This window comes from Haliotis rufescens, unplaced genomic scaffold, assembly GCF_023055435.1.
Source record: "Haliotis rufescens isolate VD_foot unplaced genomic scaffold, xgHalRufe1.0.p SCAF_2, whole genome shotgun sequence".
Classification (NCBI taxonomy): domain Eukaryota; kingdom Metazoa; phylum Mollusca; class Gastropoda; order Lepetellida; family Haliotidae; genus Haliotis; species Haliotis rufescens.
In genome coordinates, this window is record NW_025963890.1 from 59,069,919 (window position 1) to 59,089,082 (window position 19,164).

General features: G+C 36.7%; 3 protein-coding genes across 3 annotated transcripts; all 3 read right to left on the minus strand.

Annotated features, from left to right (window-relative positions):
- Positions 1-3,352: 3,352 nt before the first annotated feature.
- Positions 3,353-6,301, minus strand: LOC124141894. Its single transcript, XM_046510087.2, has 5 exons — positions 6,088-6,301; positions 5,194-5,647; positions 4,816-4,980; positions 4,447-4,683; positions 3,353-4,276 (listed from the first exon to the last, which is right to left on the minus strand). Exons 2-5 carry the CDS (start codon positions 5,638-5,640, stop codon positions 3,743-3,745), a joined length of 1,383 nt encoding a protein of 460 aa, XP_046366043.2. The 5' UTR covers positions 5,641-5,647; positions 6,088-6,301; the 3' UTR covers positions 3,353-3,742.
- Positions 6,302-9,922: 3,621 nt separating this feature from the next.
- LOC125382112 lies at positions 9,923-12,754 on the minus strand. The gene is made up of 5 exons (XM_048400269.1): positions 12,637-12,754; positions 11,765-12,218; positions 11,389-11,553; positions 11,020-11,256; positions 9,923-10,849 (listed from the first exon to the last, which is right to left on the minus strand). Exons 2-5 carry the CDS (start codon positions 12,209-12,211, stop codon positions 10,316-10,318), a joined length of 1,383 nt encoding a protein of 460 aa, XP_048256226.1. The 5' UTR covers positions 12,212-12,218; positions 12,637-12,754; the 3' UTR covers positions 9,923-10,315.
- A 3,029-nt stretch (positions 12,755-15,783) lies between these two features.
- LOC125371604 lies at positions 15,784-18,940 on the minus strand. Its single transcript, XM_048400265.1, has 5 exons — positions 18,492-18,940; positions 17,682-18,138; positions 17,244-17,408; positions 16,892-17,131; positions 15,784-16,776 (listed from the first exon to the last, which is right to left on the minus strand). The coding sequence occupies exons 2-5, from the start codon at positions 18,129-18,131 to the stop codon at positions 16,243-16,245; spliced, it is 1,389 nt and encodes a 462-aa protein (XP_048256222.1). The 5' UTR covers positions 18,132-18,138; positions 18,492-18,940; the 3' UTR covers positions 15,784-16,242.
- Between the last annotated feature and the right edge of the window lie 224 nt (positions 18,941-19,164).

Sequence of the window (19,164 nt, forward strand, 5' to 3'; positions counted from 1 at the left end):
GGTCGAAAACGGTACATAGCCGCAATGTACAGAGTTTGTATATTGTACATGACGTAACTGCTTCGCGGAATATTTATTCGCACAGCAAAATATCGATAATTTTCTCAGCAATAACACATAGGAATCTTGTAGATGTTTCTGTGGAATATATTGTCTTTAATTGATGGTGTGTATGTACTACACTGGAAAACATCATCCCTTCCTGTTGATTATCCTTTGATTGTGTAAACCATCATGAGGTGTCACTATACATTATTGTGTTCAATTTGGAGAATACTTTGTCTTGTCAAACTTTCCCTGAGAAGCGTTGCTTTGTTGTAATTTCGAGAATATATGTCGGTCCTAAATGAAAAACACTATTTGATATGCATCACAACAATGAACACTTTCTCTATGATAGTTTTGTACTATTGGGCGTTATGAATTACTTTGTGCACAGATTCGCAGGCCATTTTTAACACATGTAAAAAAAACCCATGATGTTTGTATCTTTGACAGTGTTTGTCAATGTATTTCAGGAATAGAAACAGTTCTTTTCATTATCAATATAGGATGCGAAGTATCTTTTTTTAAAATGAAGAGACACATTTAATTTTCTTTCTATTTCACGAGACTGCAGCTGATAATACTAATAGTTTTTACTTTTATTTCCACTCCCGAGAATACGTTTTAAAAATATATCAATAAAATGTTACTCAAGATAACAACATTGACCAGTTTTCATGACATATATTAATAATGCCCTTGCGACCAGATTTGATGTGAAGTATCAGCCGTACTACCGTGGCCAGTTTCCTTGATATATACACCTGGATAAGAATTTAAGCATTACATGTTTCATGTTTTCATATATCCTGAACTGCCGTTCATCGTTGGGAGATATTTACACATGACATTGATTTCATTTTGATGAAAGTTGAGGAAAACGCCGATGTCTGCTATGCAGTTAGTTCAAAAGAATGCCATATCGTAAGATGCCAAGAAGTTGATGAAGCAAATGAAAGGGTAGTTAAAATAATTATTTCCACAGAACAGTTACAAAACATGTTATTAGATTATCGATTTCAGTTTCTGTATTTCAGTATGGGCTCATCGCTTTGTAAACAATGAAGGGGTTTCGTAAGAACATTAATACCGGATGCGATTTTGAAACAAGCAGTGTTTTCCATGCTATATGTCGGAAACAAAATGAATGTTGCTCCGTTTCATAACATTAATCTAAGCATTAACACTTTCTGGTCCTTTAAAAGCGTATGATTTATAATATGTTGATATACATCTTCCGACATGGAAAGGTGGTGATTGTTAATTCAGGAAAAGCGTTCACAACTTGAGGAACATATCTCTCAAACACGTTGTTTACCTTCGTTTCTCCTCACACGCGAGTCTAGGACTCGGTTTCATTGAGTAGCGCAGTGTAGTGAAGCGAGTTTAGGAAGAATGTGTGACGATTTTACATCGCGGATTGTTATGCTCAGTCATCAGTTCTATTGTTAATACTACAACATTACACACTGATTTAATTTGGCAGTGTCCGTCAATTTATTTCAGTAATAGAAAAAGTTGTTTTTCAAAATCAATATAGGATGCGAAGTAACTTTTTGTAAAATGAAGAGACACGGTAATTTTCTTTTTATTCACGAGACGGCAGCTGATAATACTTTTCAGAAAACTCTTCTTCTTTACATGTAAAATATACTTACTTTTATTTCCACCCCCGATAAAACGTTTTAAAATATATCAATAAACCAAGTTATTCAAAATAACATTTACTTCGCGGATTGTTATACTCAGTCAGCAGTTCTACTGTCAATGCAACAATATTACACACCGATATAATTTTCAAACTCAATATATTAGATGCAGAAAACAAGAAAAGCCAATCACAGCAACTTTTGACTGAATTATGCCTGCAAAATGGGCGGTAAATACATTGTACAAATTGAGATGAAACCTGAATATATTCTATATTCTTTTAACTATGTATGTTTAAAGTATGTGAATTACGAACATACATAAGATGCAATTTGGTCCTATTATTTAATTCATAACGTTATGTCTTCACCTAATGCATGTATTCGGGTATTTACATTTCCAAGATTATAAAACTGCGCATCATCTTAAGGTGGGGAGACGGCCCAATGCATTTCAGTTCGTGGATGTTAACATAAGTGTTTCATTATATGCGAGTTACAATGAAGGAATACATAATACCTGTCATCTTAGGAGGTATAAAGTATTAACTGAATGCTAATTGGAAGGAAATACATGTCTGAGCAAACAAACTATGTATGCATATATGCGTTGCTGTGTACACATATGCATGGCATTGTAACATCTCTGTGTTACATTTTCGAGAATATATGGCGGCTCACCAAAAACATATCCTGTTCTGACGAGTTTCTTCGACATAAATTAGCAATACCACAAAAGAGATATAGTAATGCTATAAGGCTTTTATTTGTTTACTTATTCGACGACCAAACATTTTCTTCTGCGTAACTTATTTTAGTAATAAAAAACCCTTAAAGATGATGAATATAGGAAGAACTAACAATCACCATTTCTTTGCTTTTTTCAATAACTTCCTGAAAACACTTAAATATTGATTAAATATTTTAATTTTATTTCAACCACCGACCCTACGTTTTGAAAAAGACCCTAAACCTAGTGACTCAAAATAACTGCGAAACGTGGTCTAGTTTTCATGAAATAAATGTTATTAGCAGTACTATAGCTACATGCTTCCATATGAAATATCAGTTATTATTATGTAGTAAGTGTTGAAAAACTGTTTATTCCCATATACAAATCGATATTTCTGTCGAGTGACATATAACGCTTTACGCTGGAACTTCCTCAATGACAATCATTACAGATTAATATCATGAAACAAAATACATAATAACTAAAGCTGTTACATAAGATGCAATTTGGTCCTATGAATTATGGCATAACGTCATTTTTTCACCTAATGCATGTATTCGGGTATTTACATTTGTAATGTTACAAAACTGCGTATCATCTCAAGGTGGGAGGACAGCTCAATGCATTTCAGTTCGTGAATGTTAACATAAGTGTTTCATTATATGCGAGTTACAATATAGGAGTGTAAACTCATATGACGTGTGAATATGAATAAATGCACGTGAGTGTTCATAGCTATGTGATATGAGTGAATGTTGCTATATGTCCATGCCAGGGCGCATTAAATGTAACTGAATCGAGAAAAGGGAAAGTTGAGGTCTTCAGTGTGAAACCCCTCGGGGGTAGGAGGACGCACTCTTGTAAGTAGACATTTTCAAAGAAAATAAAGTATATGCAAGTCTTATTTTATTTATTCCTTTTCTGATATTGCACATGTTAAAATGAAGTATAGATTGTAGGTCAATGAATGATATGAATTTATATACATCGTAATATGAACAATCAAATATATACAGCGTTTCACATAACAGGAAAACAACGTTCATCTGTCCATCATTCGGTAGAACACACACATTCTCAGTCACGCACTTTAATGACACATCATGCCCTCTCATTCACATAAAATATCTGGCAAGTTGTATGATATGAGATTCGATCTCGATGTTTTCCAAAGTTATATACTTATGAATTTGGCCTCTTATGTGCCAGTGTTTTCCAGAATGTCCTGTGATATATGGCATGTTAAGAAAAAACGTCCATATCTCTGTATCTGTTAGCATATATCACAGAATGTGTGTCAATGTTCAGAAACATTCTATACTTTGTCTGATGAAATTGTGCTCCCTTGTTTGAAGACATGTCGAGCAGTAGATCGTGATCTCCTCAGACGTCTCCATGCGTAGTCATAGGACTTTATCATGGAGGCTGTTTTGGCATGGTATGATGCTCTTCTGTACACCACCCTCCGCACATAGACACTGCAGTCCTGAGACACAACGTTGTTCACCTGAGCTCTGACAAGTTTGTTTCCAAGGAGCCGTGTTTCCCAATTAACATTATCGGGAATATAGTGACAGAACTTACTGAATACTACACACCTTCGTCCGTACCGGATGGACTGAACACCGATCTCATAGAGAGCTGGCTTATTGTTCTCAGACTTGAAGATTGTCTTCTTTCTGAATCCAGGGTTGGCACCCCGTCTTTTCTCCCATCGTGCATCCTGTTTGAGTGGGACATCAGGGGAGATAACTTTGACCCACGGTGACCAGTCCATGTTTCTCAAGCTGAAGTTGTTCTCAAAGACTTCCTCTCTTCTCAGAAGAGGTGTCACAAACTTTGTAGGTTTCTGGAATAATACATTATATATAATGAATCTATTTAGATATGGTCATACCTTTAAAGTTCCAAAAGGGTATAGCTTTAATCGATAAATGCGATCGTTATCAGCAGTATGAGAAAGAAATGAACAACTGTATATGTCATTATTTTTTGGAAAGAAACATGTCTGAAATATACCTTCAGTGATTTAGTTCCTGGTCTCCTGATGGATTTAGGCTTGGCCTTTCGAACTGCTGTGATTGATGTGGTTTTCTTTAAGGTGGGGATCTTCACATCTTTCTTACTGCAACCTGCTGTGGTCTTCTTTGGCGATGAAAGTGAGGCTACTCCATCACGTAGTGAGGTAAACATTCCTTCCATGTCTTTGCTGAGGGCACCTTCACCACAACGAGTTCGAACTTCTTTCTCGTACACCTGAAATGACATATACAAATGTCAAAACAGGAATACACGGAAAACATATTCGGTAAGGAAAGTAAACTAAATATAACTTTATTATGAGAAAAGTTTATGTTTATGAACAATATAATCGAAGAGGAAACTTACATCAAACATATCTGCCCCGTGCTCCCTGTAGCAGATGGCCATGAGGAAGTCGAAGACATTGGAAAAGCTGTCGAGTTGAAGATGGCGTCCCCCTGTCTCCTGGGACATTCTCTTGTAGAATTCCATGCTGCCACATCCACGCTCTACCCCATATATCTTCACTCCCTGGAAACGAATGGGACGTTTCAATGTATTTACTGTACATTTGATTTATGTTAGCATGATGCAATCCTGAGTGAACTCGATTTGTATCATCCCCCAGCTGACAATCAAACTCAAAATGCAATTCGATATTGTATTGAGAATTTGAATGTCTTGAAAAAGAGAATTTCTTAGTGATGTTAAGAATTTAATCTGGCTAAAGTAAAATTAGCTCACCATGTTATTGAGAGTTTGAATCTCCTCCCTCCAGTCTATCTTGAGTTTGTTGTCGGGGTAGTCTGGTTCATGGGGGTTGGCGTCCCCGATCATGACGAGGGCACGATTGGATCCGGGTGTCCATGACAACTCCTCCCCAACTTGTCTGAGAACGAGTTCGTAACATTCGTCCGAGTCTCCGCCTCCAGTGCTGCTGACGTTGTTTACAAAGTCACATAGTTCCTTAACGTCTGTGGAAAAGTCGATCCACTTTGTGACGTATTTGTGTTTGTCACAATAGTCCCCGTGTGCGAAGACGGCAATTCTGATGGCGGGGATGTCAGCCTGGAGCCGCTGTATCATGTCCTGGAGTCGACCTCTGACTTCGACGAGACAGCTGCTCATGGAGCCAGTTGTGTCAAAGGAGAAGACTATCTCCGGAAGACCACCAGGAGGAAGCAAAGCCATGTTGAATCTGTTGAAATATTCAAAACAACTGAGTGTACATGTATACAAGAAGTTTTACTTTTGAAATTGATACAGCTTTATAACCATTAACTCTGGCAGTGTAAATACTCATAAAAATCTTTTGCAAATCCAACTTTTTGTTCATTTCGATCTTAATGTTTATATTCTCAAGTAATAAAAATATATTTCAATTTTAAACAAAGTCCATTCAGAAACAAGAATGTTGGTTTCTTTAAAATATTTGCAAAGGTTATTTCCGTTAGTATGCTATAATTTATTTATTTTTTTATAAAAAATGTGTTTACGTTATAAACACATATGATTTAATAATTTACGCTTTTCTTATAAAATAGATATAGATGTGTATTTTATTTGGCGACGATTTCCTCGCTGTTTTCAGACCCAGTACTATATACATCATCACTGTTAATATGTTCCTCAAGTTACCTTTTTGAACGGTGACAGTAGTTATATAGATCTTTTGCTATATTTCCACGCTGCTGTCAGACGTAGTTTATATCTATTCAAGTCTTTCAACTGTAGTGTATGTCAGTAGACTGATCTTACTCAGCAGCACGCTCGCTTTTATACTGGCTGAGAGGCGATCAATGGGAGCTCGCTGAGACTTGTCTTGGTTGGCATGTTTGGACCTGTTCCGTGGTTGTGTTTAGACGAGCAGGCGATGTTCATGTCTATGCGTTTCAATACATGCTTCTGTTTGGAAAGAAACAAAATCAACTGATTAATCATTTGAAGATACATGTAATCGGGGAATTATTAAGAACCTTGGACTTTGGGAAACGTGCTGTTTTTTAATGTCTCATATTCTGAATCGACACGTGAAACATACGTACAGAAACAGATGAACATACTCTCTCAAACACATTATTTATATCAATGCTCCTTACACTGTCTGTCGGAAGATATTTTGGTCGAAAACGGTACATAGCCGGAATGTACAGAGTTTGTATATTGTACATGACGTAACTGCTTCGCGGAATATTTATTCGCACAGCAAAATATCGATAATTTTCTCAGCAATAACACATAGGAATCTTGTAGATGTTTCTGTGGAATATATTGTCTTTAATTGATAGTGTGTATGTACTGTACTGGAAAACATCATCCCTTCCAGTTGATTATCCTTTGATTGTGTAAACCATCATGAGGTGTCAATATACATTATTGTGTTCAATTTGGAGAATACTTTGTCTTGTCAAACTTTCCCTGAGAAGCGTTGCTTTGTTGTAATTTCGAGAATATATGTCGGTCCTAAATGAAAAACACTATTTGATATGCATCACAACAATGAACACTTTCTCTATGATAGTTTTGTACTATTGGGCGTTATGAATTACTTTGTGCACAGATTCGCAGGCCATTTTTAACACATGTAAAAAAAACCCATGATGTTTGTATCTTTGACAGTGTTTGTCAATGTATTTCAGGAATAGAAACAGTTCTTTTCATTATCAATATAGGATGCGAAGTATCTTTTTTTAAAATGAAGAGACACATTTAATTTTCTTTCTATTTCACGAGACTGCAGCTGATAATACTAATAGTTTTTACTTTTATTTCCACTCCCGAGAATACGTTTTAAAAATATATCAATAAAATGTTACTCAAGATAACAACATTGACCAGTTTTCATGACATATATTAATAATGCCCTTGCGACCAGATTTGATGTGAAGTATCAGCCGTACTACCGTGGCCAGTTTCCTTGATATATACACCTGGATAAGAATTTAAGCATTACATGTTTCATGTTTTCATATATCCTGAACTGCCGTTCATCGTTGGGAGATATTTACACATGACATTGATTTCATTTTGATGAAAGTTGAGGAAAACGCCGATGTCTGCTATGCAGTTAGTTCAAAAGAATGCCATATCGTAAGATGCCAAGAAGTTGATGAAGCAAATGAAAGGGTAGTTAAAATAATTATTTCCACAGAACAGTTACAAAACATGTTATTAGATTATCGATTTCAGTTTCTGTATTTCAGTATGGGCTCATCGCTTTGTAAACAATGAAGGGGTTTCGTAAGAACATTAATACCGGATGCGATTTTGAAACAAGCGGTGTTTTCCATGCTATATGTCGGAAACAAAATGAATGTTGCTCCGTTTCATAACATTAATCTAAGCATTAACACTTTCTGGTCCTTTAAAAGCGTATGATTTATAATATGTTGATATACATCTTCCGACATGGAAAGGTGGTGATTGTTAATTCAGGAAAAGCGTTCACAACTTGAGGAACATATCTCTCAAACACGTTGTTTACCTTCGCTTCTCCTCACACGCGAGTCTAGGACTCGGTTTCATTGAGTAGCGCAGTGTAGTGAAGCGTGTTTAGGAAGAATGTGTGACGATTTTACTTCGCGGATTGTTATGCTCAGTCATCAGTTCTATTGTTAATACTACAACATTACACACTGATTTAATTTGGCAGTGTCCGTCAATTTATTTCAGTAATAGAAAAAGTTGTTTTTCAAAATCAATATAGGATGCGAAGTAACTTTTTGTAAAATGAAGAGACACGGTAATTTTCTTTTTATTCACGAGACGGCAGCTGATAATACTTTTCAGAAAACTCTTCTTCTTTACATGTAAAATATACTTACTTTTATTTCCACCCCCGATAAAACGTTTTAAAATATATCAATAAACTAAGTTATTCAAAATAACATTTACTTCGCGGATTGTTATACTCAGTCAGCAGTTCTACTGTCAATGCAACAATATTACACACCGATATAATTTTCAAACTCAATATATTAGATGCAGAAAACAAGAAAAGCCAATCACAGCAACTTTTGACTGAATTATGCCTGCAAAATGGGCGGTAAATACATTGTACAAATTGAGATGAAACCTGAATATATTCTATATTCTTTTAACTATGTATGTTTAAAGTATGTGAATTACGAACATACATAAGATGCAATTTGGTCCTATTATTTAATTCATAACGTTATGTCTTCACCTAATGCATGTATTCGGGTATTTACATTTCCAAGATTATAAAACTGCGCATCATCTTAAGGTGGGGAGACGGCCCAATGCATTTCAGTTCGTGGATGTTAACATAAGTGTTTCATTATATGCGAGTTACAATGAAGGAATACATAATGCCTGTCATCTTAGGAGGTATAAAGTATTAACTGAATGCTAATTGGAAGGAAATACATGTCTGAGCAAACAAACTATGTATGCATATATGCGTTGCTGTGTACACATATGCATGGCATTGTAACATCCCTGTGTTACATTTTCGAGAATATATGGCGGCTCATCAAAAACATATCCTGTTTTGACGAGTTTCTTCGACATAAATTAGCAATACCACAAAAGAGATATAGTAATGCTATAAGGCTTTTATTTGTTTACTTATTCGACGACCAAACATTTTCTTCTGCGTAACTTATTTTAGTAATAAAAAACCCTTAAAGATGATGAATATAGGAAGAACTAACAATCACCATTTCTTTGCTTTTTTCAATAACTTCCTGAAAACACTTAAATATTGATTAAATATTTTAATTTTATTTCAACCACCGACCCTACGTTTTGAAAAAGACCCTAAACCTAGTGACTCAAAATAACTGCGAAACGTGGTCTAGTTTTCATGAAATAAATGTTATTAGCAGTACTATAGCTACATGCTTCCATATGAAATATCAGTTATTATTATGTAGTAAGTGTTGAAAAACTGTTTATTCCCATACACAAATCGATATTTCTGTCGAGTGACATATAACGCTTTACGCTGGAACTTCCTCAATGACAATCATTACAGATTAATATCATGAAACAAAATACATAATAACTAAAGCTGTTACATAAGATGCAATTTGGTCCTATGAATTATGGCATAACGTCATTTTTTCACCTAATGCATGTATTCGGGTATTTACATTTGTAATGTTACAAAACTGCGTATCATCTCAAGGTGGGAGGACAGCTCAATGCATTTCAGTTCGTGAATGTTAACATAAGTGTTTCATTATATGCGAGTTACAATATAGGAGTGTAAACTCATATGACGTGTGAATATGAATAAATGCACGTGAGTGTTCATAGCTATGTGATATGAGTGAATGTTGCTATATGTCCATGCCAGGGCGCATTAAATGTAACTGAATCGAGAAAAGGGAAAGTTGAGGTCTTCAGTGTGAAACCCCTCGGGGGTAGGAGGACGCACTCTTGTAAGTAGACATTTTCAAAGAAAATAAAGTATATGCAAGTCTTATTTTATTTATTCCTTTTCTGATATTGCACATGTTAAAATGAAGTATAGATTGTAGGTCAATGAATGATATGAATTTATATACATCGTAATATGAACAATCAAATATATACAGCGTTTCACATAACAGGAAAACAACGTTCATCTGTCCATCATTCGGTAGAACACACACACATTCTCAGTCACGCACTTTAATGACACATCATGCCCTTTCATTCACATAAAATATCTGGCAAGTTGTATGATATGAGATTCGATCTCAATGTTTTCCAAAGTTATATACTTATGAATTTGGCCTCTTATGTGCCAGTGTTTTCCAGAATGTCCTTTGATATATGGCATGTTAAGAAAAAAACGTCCATATCTCCGTATCTGTTAGCATATATCACAGAATGTGTGTCAATGTTCAGAAACATTCTATACTTTGTCTGATGAAATTGTGCTACCTTGTTTGAACACATGTCGAGCAGTAGATCGTGATCTCCTCAGACGTCTCCATGCGTAGTCATAGGACTTTATCATGGAGGCTGTTTTGGCATGGTATGATGCTCTTCTGTACACCACCCTCCGCACATAGACACTGCAGTCCTGAGACACAACGTTGTTCACCTGAGCTCTGACAATTTTGTTTCCAAGAAGCCGTGTTTCCCAATTAACATTATCGGGAATATAGTGACAGAACTTGCTGAATACCACACACCTTCGTCCGTACCGGATGGACTGAACACCGATCTCATAGAGAGCTGGCTTATTGTTCTCAGACTTGAAGATTGTCCTCTTTCTGAATCCAGGGTTGGCACCCCGTCTTTTCTCCCATTGTGCATCCTGTTTGAGTGGAACGTCAGGGGAGATAACTTTGACCCACGGTGACCAGTCCATGTTTCTCAAGCTGAAGTTGTTCTCAAAGACTTCCTCTCTTCTCAGAAGAGGTGTCACAAACTTTGTAGGTTTCTGGAATAATACATTATATATAATGAGTCTATTTAGATATGGTCATACCTTTAAGGTTCCAAAAGGGTATAGCTTTAATCGATAAATGCGATCGTTATCAGCAGTATGAGAAAGAAATGAACAACTGTATATGTCATTATTGCTTGGAAAGAAACATGTCTGAAATATACCTTCAGTGATTTAGTTCCTGGTCTCTTGATGGATTTAGGTTTGGCCTTTCGAACAGCTGTGATTGATGTAGTTTTCTTTAAGGTGGGGATCTTTACATCTTTCTTACTGCAACCTGCTATGGTCTTCTTTGGCGATGAAAGTGAGGCTACTCCATCACGAAGTGAGGTAAACATTCCTTCCATGTCTTCGCTGAGGGCACCTTCACCACAACGAGTTCGAACTTCTTTCTCGTACACCTGAAATGACATATACAAATGTCAAAACAGGAATACACGGAAAACATATTCGGTAAGGAAAGTAAACTAAATATAACTTTATTATGAGAAAAGTATATGTTTATGAAGAATATAATCGAAGAGCAAACTTACATCAAACATATCTGCCCCGTGCTCCCTGTAGCAGATGGCCATGAGGAAGTCGAAGACATTGGAAAAGCTGTCGAGTTGAAGATGGCGTCCCCCTGTCTCCTGTGACATTCTCTTGTAGAATTCCATGCTGCCACATCCGCGCTCTACCCCATATATCTTCACTCCCTGGAAACGAATGGGATGTTTCAATGTATTTACTGTACATTTGACTTTTGTTAGTATGATGCAATTCTGAATGAACTCGATTTGTATTATCCCCAGCTGACAATCAAACTCAAAATGCAATTCGACATTGTATTGAGAATTTGAATGTCTTGAAAATAGCATTTCTTAGTGATGTTTAGAATTTAATTTGGCTAAAGTAAAATTAGCTCACCATTTTATTGAGAGTTTGAATCTCCTCCCTCCAGTCTATCTTGAGTTTGTTGTCGGGGTAGTCTGGTTCATGGGGGCTGGCGTCCCCGATCATGACGAGGGCACGATTGGATCCGGGTGTCCATGACAACTCCTCCCCAACTTGTCTGAGAACGAGTTCGTAACATTCGTCCGAGTCTCCGCCTCCAGTGCTGCTGACGTTGTTTACAAAGTCACATAGTTCCTTAACGTCTGTGGAAAAGTCGATCCACTTTGTGACGTAGTTGTGTTTGTCACAATAGTCCCCGTGTGCGAAGACGGCAATTCTGATGGCGGGGATGTCAGCCTGGAGCCGCTGTATCATGTCCTGGAGTCGACCTCTGACTTCGACGAGACAGCTGCTCATGGAGCCGGTTGTGTCAAAGGAGAAGACTATCTCCGGAAGACCACCAGGAGGAAGCAAAGCCATGTTGAATCTGTTGAAATATTCAGAACAATTGAGTGTACATGTATACAAGAAGTTTTACTTTTGAAATTGATACAGCTTTATACCCATTAATTCTGGCAGTGTAAATACTTATAAAAATGTTTTGAATGTTAGTTTTAATGTTTATATTCTCAAGTAAAAAAATATATTTCAATTTTTAACAAAGTCAATTTAGAAACAAGAATGTTGGTTTCTTTAAAATATTTGCAAAGGTTATTTCCGTAAGTATGCTATAATTTATTTTTATAGATATAGAAAAATGTTTTCACGTTATAAATACATATGATTTAATAATTTACGCTTTTCTTATAAAAAAGATATAGATGTGTAAGTTATTTGGAGACGATTTCCTCGCTATCAGACCAGTACTATATACACCATCACTGTTAATATGTTCCTCAAGTTACCTGTTTTGAATGGTGAGAGTAGTTATATAGTTCTTGTGCTATATTTCCACGCTGCTGTCAGACGTAGTTTATATCTATTCAAGTCTTTCAACTGTAGTGTGTGTCACTAGACTGATCTTACTCAGCAGCCCGCCAGCTTTTATACTGGCTGAGAGGCGATCAATGGGAGCTCGCTGAGACTTGTCTTGGTTGGCTGAGACCTGTTCCGTGGTTGTGTTTAGACGAGCAGGCTATGTTCATGTCTATGCGTTTCAATACATGCTTCTTTTTGGAAAGAAACAAAATCAACTGATTAATCAGTTGAAGATACATGTAATCGGGGAATTATTAAGCACCTTGGACTTTGGGAAACGCGCTTTCTTTGAATGTCTCATATTCTGAATCGACACGTGAAACATACGTACAGAAACAGATGAACATACTCTCTCAAACACATTATTTATATCAATGCTCCTTACACTGTCTGTCGGAAGACGGTATATAGCCGCAATGTACAGAGTTTGTATATTGTAAATGACGTCACTGCTTCGCGGAATGATTTACTCGCGCAGCAAAATATCGATAATATTCTCAGTAATAAAGCACATGAATCTTGTTGATGTTTCGGTGGCATAACTATTGTCGTTAATTGATAGGGTGTATGTACTATGCTGGAAATCATCATCCCTTCCAGTTGATTATTCTGTGATTGTGTAAACCATCATGAGGTGTGAATACACATTGTTGTGTTCCATTTGGAGAATACTTTGTCGTGTCAAACATTCCCCGAGAAGCGTTGCTTTGTTGTAATTTCGAGAATATATGTCGGTCCTAAATGAAAAACACTATTTGATATGTATCACAACAATGAACACTTTCTCTATGATAGTTTTGTACTATAGGGCGTTTTTAATTACTTTGTGCACGGATTCGCAGGCCATTTTTAACACATATAAAAACCCATGATGTTTGTATCTTTGAAAGTGTGTGTCAATGTATTTCAGGAATAGAAACAGTTGTTTTCATAATCAATATAGGACGCGCGAAGTATCTTTTTTTTAAATGAAGAGACACCTTTAATTTTCTTTCTATTTCACGAGACTGCAGCTGATAATACTTTTCAGAAAGCTCTATTTCCTTACATGTAAAATATATTTACTTTTATTTCCATCCCCGAGAATACGTTTTAAAAATATATCAATAAATTGTTATTCATGATAACAACATTGACCAGTTTTCATGACATATATTAATAATGCTCTTGCGACCAGATTTGATGTGAAGTATTAGCTGTATTACCGGGGCCAGTTTCCTTGATATATACACCTGGAAAAGAATTTAAGCATTACATGTTTCATGTTTTCATATATCCTGAACTGCCGTTCATCTTTAGGAAATATCTACACATGACATTGATTTCATTTTGATGAAAGTTGAAGAAAACGCCGATGTCTGCTATGCAGTTAGTTCAAGAGAATGTCATATCGTAAGATACAAGGAAGTTGATGAAGCAATTGAAAGGGTAGTCAAATAATTATTTCCACAGAACAGTTACAAAACATGTTATTAGATTATCGATTTCAGTTTCTGTATTTCAGTATGGACATGTCGCTTTGTATAAAATAAAGGGGTTTCGTAAGAACATTAATACCAGTTGCGATTTTGAAACAAGCAGTGTTTTCCATGATATCTATCGGAAACAAAATAAATGTTGCTCCGTTTCTTAGCATGAACACTTTCTGGTCCTTTAAAAGTTATAAAACGTATGATTTATAATATGTTGATATACATCTTCCGACATGGAAAGGTGGTGATTGTACATTCAGGAAAAGCGTTCACAACTTGAGGAACATATCTCTCAAACACGTTGTTTACCTTCGTTGCTCCTCACACGCGAGTCTAGGACTCGGTTTCATTGAGTAGCGCAGTGTAGTGAAGCGAGTTTAGGAAGAATGTGTGACGATTTTACTTCGCGGATTGTTATGTTCAGTCATCAGTTCTATTGTTAATACTACAACATTACACACTGATTGAATTTGGCAGTGTCTGTCAATTTATTTTAGTAATAGAAACAGTTGTTTTCATAATCAATATAGGATGCGAAGTAACTTTTTGTAAAATGAAGAGACACATTTAATTTTCTTAATATTTCACGAGACGGCAGCTGATAATACTTTTCAGAAATTTTTCTTTCTTTACATGTAAAATATACTTACTTTTATTTCCACCCCCGAGAATACGTTTTAAAATATATATCAATAAACCAAGTTATTCAAAATAACATTTACTACGCGGGTTGTTATGCTCACTCAGCAGTTCTACTGTCAATGCAACAATATTACACACCGATATAATTTTCAAACTCAATATATTAGATGCAGAAAACAAGAAAAGCAAATCACAGCAACTTTTGACTGAATTATGCGTGCAAAATGTGCGATAGATACATTGTACAAATTGAGATGAAACATGAATATATTTTAAAGAATATATGTGAATTACGAACATACATAAGATGCAATTTGGTCCTATTATTTATGTCATAACGTTATTTTTTTAACCTAATGCATGTATTCGGGTATTTATATTTGCAAGATTATAAAACTGCGCATCATCTCAAGGTGGGGGACAGCCCAATGCATTTCAGATCGTGGATGTTAACATAAGTATTTCATTATAAGCGAAAAGGAATAGCAAATCACTGCAAAATTTGACTATAATAATGCATGCAAAATGTGCAGTAAATACATTGTACACAATTGAGATGAAACATGAGTACATTCTATATTCTTTTGACTATGTAAGTTAAAAGTATGTGAATTACGAACATACACAATATGTATTTTGGCCCCTGTGTGTGTGTGATATGAGTGAATGTTGCTATATGTCTATGTCAGGGCGCAATAAATGAAACTGAATCGAGAAAAGGGAAAGTTTATGTCTTCAGTGTGAGTGAGTGAGTGAGTATGGTTTTACGCCGCTTTTAGCAATATTCCAGCAATATCACGGTGGGGGACACAAGAAATGGGCTTCACAAATTGTACCCATGTCGGGAATCGAACCCGGGTCTTCGGCGTGACGAGCGAACGCTTTAACCACTAGGCTACCCGACCGCCTTCTTCTGTGTGAAACAAAGGCCACGTTTTGGGTAGGAGGATGCACTCTTGTAAGTAGACATTTTCAAAGAAAAAAAAGTATATGCAAGTCTTTTTAGTTTGTTTTATTCATTCCTATTCTGATATTGCACATGTTAAAATGAAGTATAGATTGTAGGTCAATGAATGATATGAATATATATACATCGTAATATGAACAATCAAATATATACAGCGTTTCACATAACAGAAAATAACGTTCATCTGTCCATCATTCGGTAGAGCACACACATTCTCAGTCACGCACTTTAATGACACATCATGCCCTCTCATTCACATAAAATATCTGGCAAGTTGTATGATATGAGATTCGATCTCGATGTTTTTTTAAAGTTATATACTTATGAATTTGGCCTCTTATGTGCCAGTGTTTTCCAGAGTGTCCTTTGATATATGGCATGTTAGAAAAACGTCCATATCTCTGTATCTGTTAGCATATATCAAAGAATGTGTGTCAATGTTCAGAAACATTCTATACTTTGTCTGATGAAATTGTGCTGCCTTGTTTGAACACATGTCGAGCAGTTGATCGTGATCTCCTCAGACGCCTCCATGCGTAGTCATAGGACTTTATCATGGAGGCTGTTTTGACGTGGTTTAATGCTCTTCTATGCACCACCCTCCGCACATAGACACTGCAGTCCTGAGACACAACGTTGTTCACCTGAGCTCTGACAATTTTGTTTCCAAGAAGCCGTGTTTCCCAATTAACATTATCGGGAATATAGTGACAGAATTTACTGAATACCACACACCTTCGTGCGTACCGGATGGACTGAACACCGATCTCATAGAGAGCTGGCTTATTGTTCTCAGACTTGAAGATTGTCTTCTTTCTGAATCCAGGGTTGGCACCCCGTCTTTTTTCCCATTGTGCATCCTGTTTGAGTGGAACGTCAGGGGAGACAACTTTGACCCACGGTGACCAGTCCATGTTTCTCAAGCTGAAGTTGTTCTCAAAAACTTCCTCTCTTCTCAGAAGAGGTGTCACAAACTTTGTTGATTTCTGGAATAATATAATGTATCATGAGACTCCTTGACATGATCATAGCCTAACACAATGAAATCAAGAATTAAACACTGTGATCGCGCATTTAAAAACAATTGAGAGAATATTTTACCTTGAACGATTTCTTTCTTGGCTTTCTGATGGATTTAGGTTTGGCCTTTCTGACTCTTTGGATGGATGTTATTTTCGTCAAGGTGGGAACCTTCACATCTTTCTTAGCGGCACTGATTGTAATCGCTGTCTTTGGTTGAGAAGGGGAGACAATTCCATCACGTAGGGATGTAAACATTCCTTCCATGTCTTTGCTGAGGGCACCATCAGCGCAACGGGCTCTAACCTCTTTCTCGTACACCTGATGAGGGCAAATAATCATTGATGAAAGGAGTTTTATTATGACGAATATCATAGAATTAAAATGACAGCCGCTCTTCGGATGTTAAAGTGGTGCAGTTATTTCAACTTACATGAAGAATCTCTGCCCCCTGTTCCCTGTAGCAGATGGCCATAAGGAAGTCAAAGATGTTTGTAAAGTTTTCCAATTTAAGATGCCGACCTCCTGTTTTGTTGGAAATGGTTTCGTAGAACGTCGTATTGTTCGTGTCGCACTGAACTCCATAGATTTTTACTCCCTGAAATCAAAATCAATAAATGGAATAAGTGAATTAACATCGTTGTGTCGAATTTACGATAGTTGTCGCGAAGTAAAAAAAGGTCCCTGCACCTTTCTTATTCATTCATCATTTTCGGTTTAGTTGAAGCCCGAATAACTTTACTCGGATACATTTACGTGAGTCCCTTCAACGTCGACTCAAAGGTGTTTGACTGGTGAGTGTCGTGTTCTTATTATTTGACTTATGTCTGAAAATGACCACAACCTGGAAATTAATAGAAATCCAACACACCATTTCATTCAGAGTTTGTGTCTCCGTTTGCCAGTCTATTTTTAGTTTATTGGCTTTGAAGTTTGGTTCGTGGGGCTTGTCGTCCCCGACGACGACGAGAACACGGTTAGATCCTGGTGTCCATGACAACTCCTCCCTCACTTGTCGGAGAACAAGCTCGTAACACTCGCCGTAGTCGTAATCGCCTCCTGTATCTTCAACGTTCATGACGAAGTCGCAGAGCCCTTTGACGTCAGTGGAGAAGTCGATCCATTTTGTGACATATGTGGATTTGGTGCAGTAGTCACCGTGTGCGAAGACGGCGATTCTGACGGCGGGGATGTCAGCCTGGAGCCGCTGTATCATGTCCTGGAGTCGACCTCTGACTTCGGCGAGACAGTCGCACATGGAGCCAGTAGTGTCAAAGGAGAAAACAATCTCCGGAAGTCCACCAGGAGGAAGCAAAGCCATGTTGAACCTGTGGAAAATGAAAACACAACTACATTAATACATACATACATGAAAGTATATTTGTAATATCGATTCAGTTTCATTACTAACCCTTGCAGCGGAAATGCTGAAGTAATTACATTAATTGTCTTGTTCATTTTAAGGTTATCCTAAAAGAAGACATTGAAAGTTTTCCTGTCAAGGTTTATTGAGAAATCACAATCTTTTTGTTTTTTCTTATTCAAGGTAATTTAATTTGCATACTATAACTATTTGTATTATATGCAGCAAACATGTGTTTACGTTACGTTACGTAAATTTATCAAATAATTGATCTTTTTCTTTAAAAATAGTTATTGTGGAATGTGTTCCACAAGTTACCTTTTTTGAATGATGACAGTAGATATTTAGTTGTTGTTTTTTATTTCTCCGGTGCTATTTAATGCCGTTTTAGATATACCAACGCCTTCCAACTGCTAGCGAGTGACTTGTGTGTAGACTGATCTTACTCAGCGAGCCGGTCAGCTTTTATAGTGGCCGAGGGGCGATCAATGGTATCTCGCCGAGACTTGTCGTGGTGGGCATGTTTCGACTTGCTCCGTGGTTGTGTTTTGGACATCAGACAATGTTCATGCCTCTGTGTTTCTTGTTCGTATTTCAAGCTAAACTGCTGTTTGAAAACGCGAACTGACTCAAATTATTAATGAGTTAAAGATAAAAGTGTTATCGGAGTTATTGACCATCTTTGATTGATGGCAAATTGGTCTAATTGATCCGAACTGATACATGACACATGCGTTCAGAAACAGTTGAACTGTCTCGCTCAAATACATTGTTTATGCCAAGCTCCTTACAGTGACTGTAGCTGCTATTTCGCCGTGCACAATGCGTGGAGTTTGTAAAATGAGTGGATGACGTCACTACTTCGCGGAATAAACGTTTTATGCTCAGTGATAACGGATAGGAATATTTTTTTCCCCTGTAAGATATATATTGTTGTTGATGAATGTTTAGTATGCACGGGAAGGAATACATAATGCCTTCCTATTTTGTT